The sequence below is a fragment of the Aplysia californica genome, unplaced genomic scaffold (assembly GCF_000002075.1).
Source record: "Aplysia californica isolate F4 #8 unplaced genomic scaffold, AplCal3.0 scaffold00626, whole genome shotgun sequence".
NCBI classification, from domain to species: Eukaryota; Metazoa; Mollusca; class Gastropoda; order Aplysiida; family Aplysiidae; genus Aplysia; species Aplysia californica.
Genome location: NW_004797896.1, coordinates 367,974 through 387,240, shown reverse-complemented (window position 1 = coordinate 387,240; position 19,267 = coordinate 367,974). Strand labels below are relative to the sequence as shown.

Sequence of the window (19,267 nt, the reverse complement as noted above, 5' to 3'; positions counted from 1 at the left end):
ACACAAGTAAGTATTGCTCCAGGGCTGTTGAACAATGGTGACGTTTTTTTTAAATGGTGTGTTTTTTTTGTGTGTGTTTTTTTTTTTTTTTTTTTGGGGGGGGGGTGTTGTTTGTTTGAGGAAAGATGAAGACATCGAGACAATACTAGCACACCTCCAAACACTCAGACACCAAACAACTAAAGACACACATCTGCCATATATGCGGAAAGTAATATACACAAGCAAGTCCTGGTCCAGGGTTTTTAACAATGGTGAAGTTTTTTGTTTTGTTTGTTTTGTTTGTTTGTTTGTTTGTTTGTTTGTTTGTTTGTTTGTTTGTTGTTTTGTTTTGTTTTTGGGGGGGGGGTTGTTTGTTTGAGGAAAGATAAGGAACACTGAGACACCAAACTCATAAAGACACACATCTGCCATATAATTATGCAGAAAGTCATATACACAAGCAAGTCCTTACAAAGGTTAGGATATTGTTTTAATAAGGAGGGTAAAATATTGACGTTTGAGTAAAGAGAAGTACATAGACACAATTATATCCTTAGCATTTCCCCAAGCACCCAGGCACTAAACACCTCACAATAATATGCATCAGTCACATACAAAAGTAACTTCTGGAGGACGTTAGCATAATTGGTCGCTTTTAAGGACAAACCTACTAACCCAGATTTCGGTGGTTTCCAGAAGCCTTGATCTACACTAAAATGTGGGAATTTGCTCTACCTATAGGAGAAGTTTGGTTTGAGTGGTGTGAATATTTGTTTGGTTATAGAGAAAACTCTCCTTGTCTTTTAAAGAAACTGAACAAGGGGCAAAAAATTTAACTTCGATTTGCTCAAAACAGCATTTTTGGGGATAGCCCCCTTGTGCTTATAAGCGACCAATTATACCCTTCGCATATCCCCTAGCACCCAGGCACTAAACACCTTACAATATGTGAGGCATCGTGGCGGAATCAAGCTCTCGTCAATTTTTGGGCATGTAGAGTTATTGGTATCATCTTAAAGTTTGTTCACTTGTCTTTATTTGGATGAAAAAATATCCATTTATCTAGAATACAAGTCGAGATATTTGCAAATGAAGGAGGTCACCTATTTTCAGGGGTAAAATTAGTGAGAAAATGGCCGCCAAAGATTAGTTATTTCCTTAGCTTAAGAGTCTGTGGTAACTGAAAATTTATATTTTGTGCCTTTAATCAAAGTTTTAAAGAAAAATCCACAGAGAAATGAGTTCTTTATTGGGCATGAAAAGTGTTGAGCCAAAAAACAAAAATTTGATAAAAATTCACAAACCTGCGGAAAAATGCAAGTTTCTTCACTTTGATTATTTTGACGAGAGCCTGATTCCACCACGCTGCCTCACATATGCAGGAAGTCACATACATAAGTACGTTCTGAAGGAGGATAGCATAATACTGATGGGAAAGGAAGAGAGCAAACCACAGCAGAGAAACGGCCTACCAACCACTCCGAGAATGATCCGAGAAGCAACATCCAACGACTGGGAAAGCTATATACATGTATATCGAGGAAAAGAAAAGAAGAAAGAGAGCAAAAAAAGAAAAGAAGAACAAGAAGAGCAAAAAGAAGAACAGGAAAAAGAACAAAACGAACAAGAAAAAGAAGAAGAAAGAAACCCAACTCCGTCTGTCTCCTGGAATGGGTCCCACAGTGACCAAATTTGCTTTATTTAACATGTAGGGTCGGTACAAACCACCCCTTAAATAATTTCTATCTATCGATTGGGATTGTGTGTGCACAAAATAGTGGGAAGACGTGGAATAATATTATAAAGATGCTATCCCTGGATAAGGAAGGAGGAAAGTGTTTGCTTGTACGTGGCCTGTACCCCGACCCGGGGGTGAGGAAGACATTGATGACGATGATAGGGACGGGAAACTTGTGCCACCAAGAGGTCAAGGCGACCCTCTAGATAAATAAAGAATTTGAGGAATAAAAAACAACAAAAACACACGCAACAAACAAACAAAAACAACCACAACAGCAAAAAAAAAAAGGTTTTTTTAATCCATGAGTTAGATCTATCTAGGCTCAACATTTTTCTTTAAAAGGATTTTTTTTTTTTTTTTTTGGGGGGGGGGTTATTCTTTTTTGTTTGTTTTGTTTTGAACGTGAGATAAAACAGGTCATAATGATCAAAGTCGAGCGAACCTCAAGGCATCATTAATTGTTTTGTCTCCGCACTTGAGCAGCCTCAATTGATAATCTATGACAATTTTTCCGCATTTCTCAATAACACCTAACTTTTTTTCCCTTTCTTTCTTTCTTTCTTTTTCTTTCTTTCTTTTTTTTTTCTTCTCTTTTTTCTTTTTTTGAACCACAATATTTCTGAACGCACGTCTGTCAAATTTGCCCGATATTGTGTTAAAAGGCTGGTTTGTGTCACATGCAGTTGTGCTTTGTGTAGAGCATTAATTTATCCCCTTAGCCCTAATGACGCGATTGCGCGGGGTGCGGCAAATTTGTTCTGTCGTTTCTCCAGTGTAAAGCAATCATTTATTTAACAGACAGCGCCTACGTGGGCGGTTGGCGAGTGTTCCAGTGTGGTTTCTCTCTTTCTCTCCACTTTAACGTGTATCGTCCTACCTCTCCTCCTTTATCATCATCATCATCATCATCATCATCATCATCATCATCATCATCATCGTCATCGTCATCACCATCTTCATCTCATCCCTTTTTTTATTTATTCATTTTTAAATTAATCTTTAATTTAAAAAAAAATATATTTCGTATGTTACTCTCTATTATCACCCCTAATCTTCAGCACATAATGTACGACCTAATTGTCTCACATGCACCGTAAAACACTCACTAAAACACGTACTTATATCTGCTATTGCTCTCTGTCTCCCCAGGAAACGTACCTAACCCGCCATATGGCCAAGCACTCCCAGGAGAATATGCCCAAGATTATGACTCGGCCAATCAAACAGGAGCCTATGGACTTGGTGGACCGCGACTTCATTGGGGCCCGGCTCCCCGATAAGTCCACTCCCTCTGACCTTAGCATGAACCCCACGGGGGCCAGCTCATGCAGTAAAGGGGGTGCGCCTTCGTCCGCCTTCATGCCATTGTCTCCCTTTGCAGCCAATACTGTTAGTTCTTCCTCTGGCCCCGGATATCACTACAGGTGAGTGGTGAGCCTATCAGAACCGTTTACACTGAGTCGTGAACCAATCAAAACCGGTCCAATCAAAGTTGTTTATGTGCATTGAGTCGTGAACCAATCAGAACAGTTTACACTGAATCCTGAACCATTCACAACCTTTGACACTGAATCGTGAACCAATCAAAAAAATTTACACTGAATAATGCAACAATTTACACTGATTCATGCACCAATCAAAGCCGGTGTACACTAAATCATGAACCAATCAAAACCTTTGGTCGTTGAATCATGAACCAATCAAAACTAGTGTACTGTGATTCATAGACGAAAAAACGCCATAAAGGCACCATGAAAATGTCTTTGATAGATCTTAACATTAATCCCTTAACATGGGAGAACTTGGCTCTATACCATACCATACCATGCCATACCATACCATACCGTAGCATAGCATACCATACCACACCACACCACACCACACCGTAACACACCACAACACACTACACCACACTACGCAACACCACATCACATGTATACTAAACTATCTCCTCTCTACCCCCAATCCCAATCTCCCCCGCCTCCCCCACCTCCCCCACCCCCACCGTCCCGTCCACAGCCCGGGGTTGAGCCACAACAGCCTGAGCTCCCCCCTCCCCCACATTTCTTCCATGGCGTCGCCCAGATATTTCCCCTACGACCCCATCGGTTTCGGACGCAAGGCGGACGCTCCGGACCGCAACCTGAACATGGGCGTCCCCCGGGAATCGATGATCGCAAACTCTCTATTGAGCCTGCAGCATATAAAAAACTACGCCTCCCAGCAGATGCCAAGCTTCAACCCTGCCCCTACAGCCGGTTCCAGGCTGGCCTAGTCTTCTCTGGACATCGACTAGACTGTTCCCGATACAATTCCTCTTCCTGCACTTTTCATAGCGCGATGGAACCAGGCGCAAACCTTCTAACCAGTTTTTAAATTAAAGATTCTATTACATTTTTTTTTTTTTAAGTTTCAAGTCCTTACAGACTCGGAACTAGTCATTTGAAATGCGCATATTTCAACTGGAAAAAAACCCAGTAAAGTTTTAAATGAGATTTTTGTTTCGCCATAATATGAAATAGAAGTTAAGTACCTCTTTTGATAGAAGATATCAATTGTTCCAGTTTGAAAAATCAAACGGTCTTTTTTATCCATATTTTTTTCTTTTAAACACGTATTTTTTCTTTTAAGAATGGAAAGCTATAACTTTTGATAACTTGGTAATGTTGATAAGGGCCTTAAAACCCAAACACTAATTTTACAAATGCTATGAGTTAGACGGTTTGCGCCCACGACCATCGCTACCCTACCTTCTGGTGATAGCGTTTGACCACAGGAGACAACACAATTTGGGTGTGTGGTGGGTGTTTGTGGATAGAAACAATCTGTCGCCGGACGCAGCTACTCTGTAGAAGTAGTGTATTTTGCAACGAATTTTTCAACGGCGGCTGATCTCTTTTGTCTACAAATTACCGACGGTTCATTTCTTTTTGGGTGGGGAGGTTTACGTACTGAGTAGAATGCTGCAAGACTATTTAATACTTATGACGTATTCATATTATTATTATTATTATTATTATCATTTCGTGGTCGGACACGGTATGTTTCTTCCTATGGGAATAGCTTTAAGCTACGCTAAAAGGGGCGCTAGAATTTTTGGGTTACGAAATAATTCCTTTGTTTTATAAAGTGGGAAATAAATGCGTTTTTTTTTTTTAAGTAGTATTTTAAAACGTTGATACTACGAGTAAAACATGCTTCTTTGTCTTATCATTTGACCAAAGACAAAGAAAAAAAAATGTTTCCAACTTCTTGAGCGCAATAGTTATAGTATTTTTGTCTGTGAGCTGTTTTTTTTTTCTTAAGATCCCAAGACAGTTTAACACAAGTCAAAAACTAGAAAACTACTTACTCTGTTATCTATCTCTTCTTTTATTTTCTTTGATTATAAACAAAAGCACTTTAATGAAACTTTATCATTATTGCTATAGACCTGAAAAAGATTGTCTTAAAGCTATACGTTTTCTTTCCAAGAAAGTGGTTTCGTTTCTTTTTGTATCACAGTTTCATTAAACTCCCAAACCATATCACGCCTGTAGAGATGAAGACAAGGCGTTGGTAAGATTTTGAGGAGTCGTTTACTTAACGTTGAGGATAGGAAAGTTCAGTATTTAATAGTTATTTTCTTTTACTTTTGGGAATAGGAAGCTACTATACAGTGATCTGCCCATGGGAACTTTGAAACGAGCATGTCTTTATGTTGTTAATCAGACATGTTAAGGGGGGTGGGGGTGGCAGTTATACGCCATGATCTGGTTGTGTTCAAAATAATATTTGCTAATTGTGAAAAAGAAAAACGACAAATTGCGCAGAAGGCGTTCCTGCGAGGTATTCGAGTGTTTCTCTTGTCATAATTGCGGGGGGACAAAGCCACCTGTCGCAGCAGCGGTGCATTTTAAAATCTTTCAGAATGTCATCTCAATGCAATGTTGATGTACTATAAGGAGAAGAACGACACCAATATTTAAGGTTTGATGGCCGTGTTTGTATGACCTTTACACATCGCTATATATTTGTACAAAGAGATTTTTACCGAATCACAAAAATCATGTCCAAACACAGTGGAATGTGTTTGATATTAAGTTCCCCTTCGAGTTCTTGTCAATTCCCTTACTCGTTCACTTCAAAGTTTTGTTGTTCATTATACTGATGGAGAAGTTGGAAAAATATTGCACACACGGAGACAGTATTATTCTACAATGCTTGAGTCAATTTTTTGCTTCATATCAGAGGAATTTCTGGAAGTGGCAGTACTACAATAACGAAATATAAATGTTGATTTGTTGTGGTTTTTTTATGTGGCTTGCCTTTGATCTGAGCCACGTTTAATTTAAATGGTCAAGTCGATGGTGCTAAATATTTTTAAGCTCTTGAGAAATATTCTAGAGACACCCGGTCTTATAATATTTGACGCTCAGTATGGTTTTTAATATTATTTTGCCTTAACTGTTTTACAATTATAGTTTTGTTTCATTTTTTTCAAGTAAAGGAATATTCTTCACTTTATACACAGTAAAAGAGGCGAACGACACCCATCCTTTCTTGTCAGCTCATGTACAAATTTATATTTTTAAGGAGACAGAAGAAATACATCATCTTAAAAACTGTAAATTTATTTTACACTGGCAAAATTTATGGACAAAATCCATTTATACTTGAGAATTCGTCTGTAATAATTTGCTATATTATTGATATTAACAAAAATGTGCTAAAACCACATCGTTAAGTCCGGAAGGATTCCTTCTCAGTTGTGGGCAATGCGACCCCTTCAGTTGCTATTCGTGGTATATAATTTTCCCTTATCAACTTGCCCATATCACTGCCACGTTTGCATTGTCACTGAGAAATCCCTAATTCCAGACATACAAAAAATTGTGATCTTTCTAAGGAGCTAAAACTACATCAAGGTTGTTGTGTTTTTATTTTTTGACACACTTTTCATTTTCCTGTGAAAATGTGTTTTCAGAAGTTGTAAGTTTACTTTCTGGATGACGCTCAGTCGTATTCTCTACGAATGTTTTGTCTACTATAAAAATGAGAGCTATTGTCTTTTATTTATCACTTTTTATTCAGGAGGGCCGTTTTCTCTTACATCTTTTGTTTCGTTTATATTTTTTTCCAATCCTTATTTGTATGTGTCCGTAGTCACACGTGCGTCCAAGAACGATGTAAGCTTGGCTTTTTCTTTATTTTTCACTGTTACTTTTGTCTCTAGTGAATCGTTAATTCATCTCTAGATCCTATCTGGTCACTTCTGACACGAGTATAAGCCGTGGAAGTGTATTAGTTTCTACAGTTTGGTTTGAAGATATTGAAAGACAAAGATAGGGAAACGGTACTCTTACAAAGTAGTTTTCTTTCATGTGAACGTTAAAGTCATTGTGTTAAGATATATGTGGGGCAAGCAGCATGCCCCTACCTTACATTAGAATTGTCAAACGATTATTATGAGATAAACGAAATGATTGTTTATTGAAGACTAGGGACAAAATCTAGTTCAGTCTCCGCCCCTGTGTTGAGAGGGGTGTAAAAAATCATCTACCATAGTGCAGGCTACATCCAGTGGAGGAGGATGTAGCGGAGAACGTGAAGGTAGCACCTGGTAGCTGTTGAGCTACTCGCAGGATGGGCTACATCAGTTGAAGTATCAGGAAGACTAGGATATCTACCCCCCAAACCCCACAGGCAGTCCGAGGAATGCGGTGATCTTGAGGAAGATCCAGCGTTAGACGTAGCTGTTGTTTGTTGCTTTCCCCCTTTGCCCTGTGATCACTGCGCCGAATGGAGACTCTCTGTCTAATGGTGAGGTCTTGTAACAGTGAGATGAGACACCCTGGCATGGTTCAAATCTTTTTATCGCGATGACGAGCACGAGATAGCGGCACCCTTAAAACCTCAGTTCTTTCCAGCCAGTTCAGGCAGGCCTGTCAGTCGTCTCTCTCACGCAATGACAAAGGGGAAAACAGTCAACCCTGAGGCAATCCATGGAGCACACAGCGCAAAAGGGAAAAGCAACAAACATGGTGCAAAACAAACCCATAAGCCATTTGGGTCGACACAGTTTGAATTAGAAGCGTGGCTTCGGTTCTCTGTTCTGATTATTTAGCTCTGAGAAGTGTCAGAACTGTAGAAAGCGTCATTGCGAATGACGTTTTGAGCGTTTCAGAATCTATTACTGCAGACATTAATTTTACCTTGAGACAGGACGAGTTGCAAAGCAGGGCAACGTATCGCGCGTGTTAAATGGAACTTGAAGAAGAAAAAACAGAAACAATTTATGAACATATAGATCAAATTCCACTGGACTGTTGCGAATACGTCCGAAATTCAGGTTTGGTCACAAAAGAAAGCTATTCGGAATGAATAAGATTCTTTCAGACGCGCACGCCACGTATATGCGTATGTGTGTCTTTATCCGACGTAAAATCCCAGTGATTAGTTTTGCTTTGTGGTCAGTGGAACCAACGAAAATTTCCGGAAAGTTTTACATGTTCAAAGATTGTTTCTGGTTTCTCGTATTGCTATGGTCTGTAACTTTGTGTTAGTAACTTCTTGTGGTGATTAGCGTTAGATTGTGGATAGAACTAGCGCCTATATGTGATTTTTCATATTTCCTTTGTGTGTTCTACAGATAATATTATTGGTTTGCATGTTGTCCCCGGAATTCTCTTTCATTTCTTGTGATCAGTGATAGAATGTGGTAGCTCGGCCCGGCCACTCTTCACCATCGCGAAGAGATTGATTGTGTTTCTTAAGCGTGTTGACTGTGTTATATTATCGGTACTTTGTACTAACAATTTTACTTCACGTATCATCATTGTCCCTTCTTGGCATTTTGGATCATGTTCTCTGTCCGACGTCTTGTACATATTACTACATCAACTATTCCTGTGACTTCTTTTCTTGTTGCTATGTAGGTATGTCGTATGCGTGCATGTATGTGTGTGTGTGTCTGTTGTGAGTGTGTATGTACGTATGTACGTATGTACTTACGTATGGTATACGTGCTTGACTTTTTCGGCCCAACCCACACACAAAAACTATTCAATTGGGTGTAATGAGATGAGTCAGTAGAGCTAGACGAGGGTGATTTCATACTTAAATTATATTATGTCTGTTTATTATTGTACGTTCTCAAACTACAACTCTTCCATAAACTCATCGACTGTATTTCTACTGCAGCTTACATCTCTTCAATTCTAAAGCGCAGCCTCATTGCTGTAACAGATTCGAGGCAAACCACAGTTACATTATTATTACTATTATTATTATTACTATTATTACATTATAAGCTACTCATTCTTCCTGATCCCATCTTGATAAATGATACTATTTAGTTTTGTGCTCCATGTTTCTTTGAAGGTGTTTCTATGATTGATACTGTTGTTATTTTATTTCCTTCGAGACAGACACAGGAACGGGAAAGCATTCAGCGTCCGCGCGAGTTAAAGAGTTATCAGTTCATATGTCGCTGGACAAAATTTGCCTCTGGATTTGTTGAATTTTAATGAGCGAAGCGGTTGCTATGGAGATTGAAAGGGACTGATCTTGAACTGGCTGGGAAGAACTGAGGTTAAGGGTGCCCCCTATCGTGCCTCGTCAGCGCGACCTCTGACGTCATTTCCTTCCAGTCCCCATGGCAACCGCTGCTTCAATGGCAACTGTTCCTTGACTCGATGTTCTATACTAAATTATTATAACTCTCTGTTTTGAACTGGGCAGTGGTGCAGAGACAATGGCGAATTGTGGTTCTGTATTTTGGTTGAGACGTTATTGAATATCCCTTCTCTCTTCTTGTTGTTTCTTGCCCTTGATATAATGACGAAAAATGATCACACGAATGTTGTACCATGTTCTCATCACCGTTTGTCTTAGAGAGTATCACTCACTAGTGGTGGCAGTGTGCACTTAGACCTAGCGTCTACACATTTACATTTTTCTTTTGCTCATCCTCATAATTTTGGTATGGCATAGACATACATACGTTATAAAATATTGGATTACCTGTATAGATGATCTTGTCCAACGGTTCCTGTTGTGTAAATGATCTGCCATACAGATTTAGTTCGCTTCTGTTTTAAGGTTGGTGAAGCTGTGAGTCTGAGCGGGGAATCTGATGTTATTGTTTCTGTGTTGTTGTTATTGTTGTTGTTTTATTTTTAAAAATAATGTTTTGAAAATTTACTAATTAATTTTGTCACTCTGTTAATTACTTACTTACTGTTGGTTTTTCCCTCCCGCCAGCAATCATTGATGCATTCGTGTTTTGATGGTGTAACATTTTCTGTTCTTGTTGAATTTGAAAGTGTGTTTTTGGAAAGTTCAATGTGGCGTTTAACAGCACCTCAGTCGACTTATTTATCATTCGTTGTGATCGTTGTTGTTTACTCTGTATGTGATTGTTTATGCAGAGATTTGTTTCGTGTAATATTTTTATCAAACTAATTTAATATGCATCTTTTTAATGTTATTTGATTATAATTCTATTCGGTGTAGACTTAATATTGAGCGTTCTTTCCTTTGATGTCTTAATTTCATGGGGGGAAATGTCGAGAATACTGAGACCTTTCATACAAAATGTCAGTCATTGTTCACGTCTACCACAAATTTTAACGTTAACTTAGCTCAACAACCTGCTTTGATCAAGGAGAAAAAAAAATCCCCAACAAACATTGCGAATAGTATTAGTTTAAAACGGAATTATGAATGTCTGTCCAGTTGATCCTTTGGCGTCTTTCTTTCTTCCTTTTTTTTCCTTTCTAATTGTCGAATCCATTACCACTAGCGTAGCAATTATATCAGTTTTGTTTTGATGATACATGAATAAGGTTAGGATGTTGCGGGGTGTGTTTTTTCCTTGTCCTTCGGCTCTGAGAATAATGCCCTGGCGTCAAGGTTAACTGTCTTATGGTTCTCAGCAACAAGTGGCTATCCTTTATTTCTGTCTACTTTGTCGGCATTTCTGATCTGATAGCGCTTCTGTCGTTCTCAGCAGTCGGTGAACTATCTGTGGAGACGTAGGCTGTAAATCTGACCTCCAAGTGAACACAACGCTGACCGGGAACTATTCGTATCAATCAAACTTTGGATTTTCTCGTTAAATCAGCTTTTCAATAAAAAAAAAAAAAAAAAGAAATGTCAAGCATAAAGTAAATGGGTGGTTTTCATCCAGCTTTATTGTTTCTTGTAAGTTCGAATCTGTATCGTTTAAAAACATGGGCGTCACAATAGGGAAGAAATAGATACGGCAGTCTCCCCGGGGGTAATGCCAGAAGCTCGAGGATGTCTGAAGAGCAACTATTGTCAAAGGGTAAATATTATACTATGAGAGGGTAGAAAAAGATGCTTTGGTTTTAATGAAAAGAAACTCTTCGAGACCATGGCCTTCATTTAGTGCAGGGGGGAGCAAGACAGACAGAAAAATACCTACCCCCAAAAATATATATATTTAAAAATTACAAATTAGAAACAAAAATTAAATTAAATTAAAACATGATTTCAAATGATCCTTCAAGATAGGATGGCGAAGAGTCAAACGTTTATAGAAGATACATTTCTAGATTTTGTTCTGGGTACACTATCAGGCGCCATAGTGTTGGAAGACTGGATGGCAGCACATGAGAGCTCAAATTAGAAAGAAGCAGGGTCCCATTATCTTCCAACGCGTGTTTGATTTATACAAGGCAGCTTTTGAGACTTTACATGAGAAAATGAGCAACTCTTTTGAGTTTGAAGACTTGGCACCGGAATGAAGTTCTTATAAGTTTGTTATTTTTACTTTAGTTTTTTTTAATTAATGAAAACAATGGAATGGATAAGATGGCTTATTTTACATCGAATGTCTGGACTCAACATCTCATACCTTTAGAAATAGACACTATAAAGAAGTTAGCTAGACGTGTTATACTTATCATAAAGCCACTTTGATTGCAGCAACTAGCCACTTCTACATTTCTAAGCGATTCTTCATAATTATGTCTATCTGCATTTCTATTGAAATGTCTCTTCGACTTTTCTTTGTTTCATTTATTTTTGGTGTAATATCAGTCTATCTTCGTAACTAAATAAGAAAATAAAAAATAAAAAAAGGCTCTGCAATGCGTATATCAAAGAAAGCGTTAGTTAGGAAAGACAAATTTCACAGTGAGTGTTCACAGAATTTTGAAAGTAAGCGTTCCGCTATTGTCCGTCTAAAAGTAATTTCGAAAGAAACAGACGCGTTGTTAGGACAGGACTTAAGGACGTGTATGTAGTGTTTAGGCATTCACTAATTGGGAGTATTGTTGGTTTCATTTTTTGCGCATTCAGCTATTTTTCCAGTAGAAAACCATGTTTTGAGGTCAGTTAACATTAATTCGATTTTACGAAAAGGAAACACGCCAAAAAAAGGAAATAAAACAAAAAAACGAGTAAAGATCTAGAAAGATTTGCTGCGGAATATAGGTGTCCTTGCAACGTGAACAAGAAGTGGGATAAAATTGAGATGATCTTTCTGTGTACCTTCTGCATTGCATTTGGAACCTCTTGACTTTTGGTAGCACGCCATAAGACTCCTAGTCTGTATTCCCTTTCTCAGCGTCTACTGCGCTGTGACCGTAACACACTCCCTCCCCTCCTTGTACAAATAAAAAAAAGGGGGAAAAAAGCAAGAAATAAAGAGAAAAAACCCAAAGAAATAAAGAAAGAAAAAATCAGACTGTCTTTGCAGTTACACCCCTCTGCTACCAGAACTGCTATACACTTATAATATACTTGTAGTAGTCTCATCACAAAAGTAAAAGTAAGTCTTATCACAGAGTTTCAGAGTCTCGGGCAGAGTAAGGAAAGGGTTTTAGAAATTAAAAATGAAAAATATCAGGCAGATAATCACACTAGGTCCCATAGAGGTGTCCGTCTTGTGTTTCTTACGCCGTGGGCCTAGGTCTATCTCAACCCCTGCCCCCCGGTCACTGTCCACTGTCCACTGTTTTCATACCCCCATTGTGATGAATGATGGAACCAGTGAGCATGACTAAAGGAGGGTCATGTCAACCTATTTTTGCTCAATATTATATGTCTTTATGGTTGATTTATTTACACTCTCTGTGAGAACCACGTGTTTCCAAACTTTGGCGAGGCGTAACTCATGTTTTCATCAATGTTTAGGGCATAGAACGGATGTTTTGTTGTTCCCTGTTTCGTTTTTCTTTTAATTCGTCATATTCTTCATATTATAATGCATTGCACAAATAGTTTCTCTTTCAACTTGTATAAACTATTCATGTTATAGCGATATTTGTCTATTGCTTAGTGTGGTTTATTGAAATGTGTCCTATTTTCGCAGTCAACCCCACCCCCACCCCTTTTCCCCTCCCCCGATACGTTTTAGCCCGCCCTTTACAATTTATTTGAATAACGGAGATTATTGTTTCAGTTTGGGTTGGGTTGGGTTGAGGGTTTTTTTTTCTTCTAAATTTCAGGCGGCTACACCACCAATTTTTAGACCCCCTAAGTACTGCGCCATTCCTAACTGTATCTTTGAAAGGAACACTTCGTGCTAATTAATCTATTCAACTTTGACCCCAGCATCCCCCGTTACAGAAAATGCGTGAGTAAACATTTGGACGCTCTGTAAATTTGTCACAGAGGATTTTGGGTTCGAAATAAATAATCCTGTTTATTAGAAATAGAAAACAAAGCCCTTGTTTTCAGTTTATCACTAAGGGCAATGGTTCGTTTGACGTCACACATCTGTGGTAGCATCCACACAGAACGGTTACGTTACAGCCGTTTGGTAAATTGTGTCAGTAACTTAAAGGAGAAAAAAAAAGGAATAATAAACTGTTTTTATTTTGTTGGTTCCTGTTCATAAAGTTGTTTGTTTTCTCATAAAGCACATAAAACCACGTGGTTATAGACCCTTGTTTTCCCCAACTTTGTCCTGAGAAAAACAAAGTAAGTTTTTTTGTTTGTTTGTTTTTTAAAATTATTTCATTCGTTTTGTGATTTCATTTTTTTACGTCGTCCCGACTCGCTGCACAATTCTGGCTTGATCAGTAAATCTAAATTGAATGCGGTTAGTTATGTTATTATTACAATTTTAGTCTACAGTCTGGGAAGGGATGGTGATTCGAAACAGTAATTTACTACATCTGATAGAATTGTCCATAACGCCCGGTACTTCCATTTATTATCGAGTTTCATTCAGGGTTACTGACTACTTGCTTTTCACCTGTTAGCCCAGTACTTGGATTAAATAATTGTCATTTCTTTTTTCTCCGCCCTTGTAGTACTTCATTGTTGTAACTTATTTCCAAACTGTTCTGGTGGTGGTGGTATAGTCGTTTAGACTTAAAAAATCGAAGAATATTATGTCTCTGAAATGATATCACCTTCGCTGATAGTAATGTTCATCTTTTCGGGGTATTTTTTCTTCTTTTTTATGTTTTGTTTTGTTTTGTTTTGTAGTTATATGATTTGTATTGGGGTTTTTCCCCCAACACTTAAAAAAACCTTTTTTGAAAGAAAAAAAAGAAACCCAAAACAAACAAAAACACACGGTTTGGTTTGGAAGTTTAACCTATCTCTTTAGCTGACTACAAAAACACCTGTCTCTCGTAAATTGAACAAGGAAGTAAGACTGCAGACCTACTGTTGTTTCTCCAGCTGGCTCTTGGTTCATTAATCACCTAAAGTGAAAAAAAGAGAACAAGTTGAGTGCATCTACTTAAGTGGGCGTGTCCAATATTCTTGCACCAGAGAAATGTTCACCCAGGGCCTGTACTGTAACTGTCCATGATACGTTCCAGCAGGACTTTCTCGAGAAAAAAAAACCACCCCAAAAAACCAACAAAGCAACAACATTTGATCAGTGTCTCTTCCGATGAGTTTGATGTTTTCACAAAGATCTACCGTCTGACTAACTACTAAGTGACACTATTCTGTGGGTTATTACTTTTTTTTTTTTTAAGTTATTTTTATTTCTTACATTAAGTTGGACTAATAATGCACAGTCGATAAAACATTGCCTCCTCTTCATAAATAGAAGATGGACATTTATTAGAACTAGCATCAGACTACATTTGTATTATTTAAGAGGTAGGCTTTGTTGTTTGTTTGTTTGTTTATTTGTTTGTTTGTTTTTTTCTTTGGTAGATTTCTTTTCGTAGGAACTGTGCGATAACGTAAAAACCGGTGTCTGCGGTGGAATGGTTAGATTCTTCACCCTGTATGCAGAAGACGTGAGATCGATGTCCGTGTGGGGAAGTTTATATATTCGTTTATTTATTTATTTATTTATTTATTATTTTTAAAGGTAGAGTGGCTGATCTGTCGTTCTGTTGGGCTGTTGTACTCCCTTAGGCTTGGTTTGGCCTCAGCAGGCAAACCAGTTCCGAAATATTCTAGATTTTTCGAAGAGATCGTAACAGGGGAAAAGACAGTCACAGTCACGATTAAGAACCAAGGAGTCTGTTTGCTTTAATTACTGTACATTAATTATTTATGTAGGTGAAGTGGTCACTAGAATCAAGTCATACTCTTATAGATCTACGTTAATTTGGTGAAGCAGTTGTTTTAAAATCCCTAAGAAATTATTATGCACAATAATTCGAAAATCAGAATTTTCCTAGAATGTGGTTCTTTGACGTAATCAGACAAAGAAAGGCGAGGACGGCCCATAAAAGTAAAATGAAACAGTTATTTTTATTGCTGAAAACGATAGAATTTTGATTGTTTTCTTTACTACAACTACAGCGATGGAAGTAAAAACCTTGAGATACAATGCTTTATTGAAGAGAGACGAAGGACACACTAATTCCCCAATTGTACAGGACTGCATATTATATCAATCGGTGCTTTTTGTTTCGTCGAGTACTACTTTGTTCACATATTTCATTATATTATGTTTATTTGCAGAACATTCAATTACGCTTTCAACAATGATTTAATTTAGTATTTTGAACTGGGGATGATATCTTCTCTCAGTACTTCCTCTTCCGTCTCGCTATATTTCCAAGTAATGCGTAAACTCTAGCTGTTCGTGATTCTTTTTTTTTAACTTCTTTTTTTTTTTGTCTTTTCCGATTACATGCAAAACACGTTAATTACGAGATTACCAATGTGCAATGACTATACTTTCCTTCTTAATGTCTTCAAAGAGAATTTGTGCTACCCTGGTTGAACTGAATTGCCCTCTATTTGTTTCAATTTGTTAAGATTGCTTTTTTCATGTTAGATTTTGTTTGAAAATAACAGCATTAACTTCAGTGCTTGTTGCAGTCCAAAAGAGAAGGTCGTTGACCGCAGTTATCGGAGAATCGAAATGCTAATGTAATAGATCTAGATCTATACTTTATATCTTTAATTAAAGACGAAGGAAGTTGCAAGGTTATACATGTACCTTGAAAATCTTTATTGACAATGTTTTTAGAAACAGCAAGTGTGATTCGAAAAGTTCTGACTTATCGTATGCCAGATATAGATTTTTTCTTTCTTTCTGACACACATGTTCGGTTTTTGTTATATTTTTTTCTGTTTATTATAATTATTATCAATTTTTAAAAAATTGTGTTTGTTTGTTTGTTTGTTTGTTTCTCTTTATTTCCGTTTAACGTCGAATCGTTGTCATACATTTGTGGAATTTTAACAGAAAAGGTTTATAATGTGACGAATTTTTAAACGTTTTTTTGGGGGACAGAGATAGGTACATTGTACTAGCATTCATGTTACAAACTGATGCAAGTCGTGCTATATTCTCTGCCCCTTGTGGTCAATTGGCCGTTGGTCTTTTTCTATAAATAAAACAAAGCTGTTCATGTTGTAATGTTTCTCTTTTTCTGTATATTTTTTGTTTTGCAAGAAAAGGGACTTTCTGTTTTTTGGGGGGAGTTATTGAAGACTGAGAAATAAGAAATTCTAAAGTACTAGGTTAACCTTTTATACGTGTTGTGACTACGTTAGTGTCTTTGATTTGAAACATCTTTTTTCTATGTGCTGTATAAACATGCGTAATTATGCTTTGTTATTAATAATTAAATAAAAGGAATCCCCCCAGCTTTGTGTTGTTTTCCCATGACTTCAAGGTGCTTTCTCGGATCTGAGTGGCTTTCATATTGTTGTTTTTAATGCAGCTTTCATCTGAGAGAAATTCTTCGATGGGCACAAATAAATATTAGTTTAATTTATTTTTAATTTAAGTTAAAGACCAACACTATGGTTCTTTCTTTTTCTTTCTTTCTTTCTTTCTTTCTTTCTTTCTTTCTTTCTTTTTTTCTTTCTTTTAAATTAAATTAAATTAATTATTGTTATTATTACTATTATTATTATTTTTTTTAAAATTTATATTATTAAAAGAAAATAGTTATTATTTATTTACTTTTCTTGAATTTAAAGTTATCTTGATCAACAGTACATTATTTTTTAAAACTTTTTTTTCATTTTATTTAATTGGGGGAAAGGGGGGGGGGGGGGGTCGGTAACCTATGCTAGACTGAAATCCATGTTGCTATAAAAAAAAGTTTTAGATTTAGTACATGTACCTGTTTTACGGCACTTGCAACACAATACGGTCATATAAGGGCCGAAGATTAGAGGTGTTACAGGAGAGCAACAAACTCAAAAAAGCTAGGAAAGAAGGAGCAAACCACACCAGACCACCCGCCAACCACCAACAAATTGACACAATTTCGCTCATATAATTATAGTTGGAGCTGAGCTTCCTACCCAGCCTAATAGGGTCACCCCGGGCTGAGAAGGATGTAATATCCCAGCAGAAAGACCGAAATCTCGATAAAAATTCTCCCCGCTGGGGAATCAAATTTGAGTCTCATGTGTGTGATGATAGCGTAGCGTCAAGCCACTACACCACAGACTCCGGTAATGAGGGAATTTTAGTTTTAGTAAGAGTTTTACGGCACTTGCAACACAAAAAGATCATATAAGTGCCGAAGATTAGAGGTGTTACAAGAGAGTAACGAACACAAAAAGGAGGGAGGGGAGATAAAGACAATAGAAGTTTGACGAAAGGAAAGGAGTAAAACAGCAGCAGAGCTCCCGCCAACCACCCGCATTGAGAGAATTAATCTCCCGCCCTTTGACTAAGGCCCTTGTACATTGCCACTTCGTTGTTTTAGTTTTAATAACATCGGCACTCGTTACTGCATAAGTAGGTCAAATGAGCGCCAAGGGATGGATGTCAACAGAAAAGTTCAAAACAGGGAATCAGACTTACTCTGCTCACCTCTCTGGCCTCAGCAGCACAAAGTCTGCTTCGACTATCGAGGCACCCCGGAAATAGCAGTTCAAAAGAGAGTGACAAACAATTAAAAGAAGTACATGTAGAGAAAAATGACGATAGTAAGGATGAGGAAAGAAAAAGTAGCACTTTCCCCTATGTTGTTCGGGCACAGTATGAGCATGACGGTAAATCAGCCCATTTACAATTCTACTGAGCATAAAAACATGTTAATATCCCCCCTTTGGGACTGGCCGAAAGGCACTTCAGTAAGTAGCACTCCCCTGAGGGCCTGGGGGTGGTGTGGGGGGGGGGGTAGTTCTGCCTGACATTTTATTTTGTTGGTCGTTTTGAGTTACTCAAGACTATGGGGTCATTTCTAAATCGTCTATTCTGCTCTATCAAACTCGAAAGATTATTCGAAGTCTTTATCCAGATATTTAAAGAATGTGAGGTCAGAACCCAAATGCTCTATCTCAGCTATCTGCTTGATCAAACTCGTAAGATAATTCTTAGTCGTTATCAAGATATTTAAAAAAACTGCTTCGAAAAAGCTTGACATGATGTTGTTGTTGTTAGCGAACCAGTAGCATCTGAGCGTTAACTCTTCTTCATGAAGCCATTCTGTAATAGCTGCATGTCTGTTATAATTGTTGCCTTGAGGAGTAGAGGCAGTTAGATGTGTTGGGTACCTTGGAAAGAAAAAATCCCCTCAAATGAGTTAGTTTTCTGCAGAAGAACAGATGACGTTCCACTGTCTCTGAGGGGTAGTCACATAGTGGGCAGGCAGCAGACTGCTTTACTCTAATTCGGTTGAGATGTTGATTGAGAGGTACAAGTACATGCACTGTTCTAAGTTGGAAGATTGCGGATGATGTGAAACATGATTTGAAACTCAAAAATTTTGACGTCAGATTTCTCAAAACTAAGCACTGAGCAAATAGAACTTTATAGTTCTAAAGTAGCTCCATGTTTGAACGTCCACCGTCTGCTAATGCCCAGTGAACACTGACAATCGAATTGAGTTGAACTGAGTTGGGACCAAACAATTTCCATCATGGAGGTGCAACAGCTGCCATTATGGCACAATACGACCGATTCGACTGGCGACCTTGAAAACCAAACTCATTTGACTTCGAAGGTCACAATCGAATTCAGTCAAACTCGAACCTTACTCAATCAAATGGATTTTACTGGCAGCATGCACTATGTATAAGTTTGAAACCTAGAATTCCAAGAGTGAATCTGTGAAAAAATGGTTGTTACTTTGCAAATAAATAAATGAATAAATAAATAAACAAACAAATAAAATTTAATTAATTAATTTATTT

General features: G+C 37.7%; 1 protein-coding gene across 1 annotated transcript in view; it reads left to right on the top strand.

The window, feature by feature from the left end:
* The window catches only part of LOC101851829 (zinc finger protein rotund), a gene marked incomplete at its 5' end in the record, with an annotated part of 89,159 nt that extends 76,761 nt beyond the window's left edge, over positions 1–12,398 (top strand). Inside the window, 2 exon segments of the mRNA XM_035972255.1 lie at positions 2,873–3,147; positions 3,743–12,398. Coding sequence (XP_035828148.1) covers positions 2,873–3,147; positions 3,743–3,998 — 531 coding nt within the window.
* Between the last annotated feature and the right edge of the window lie 6,869 nt (positions 12,399–19,267).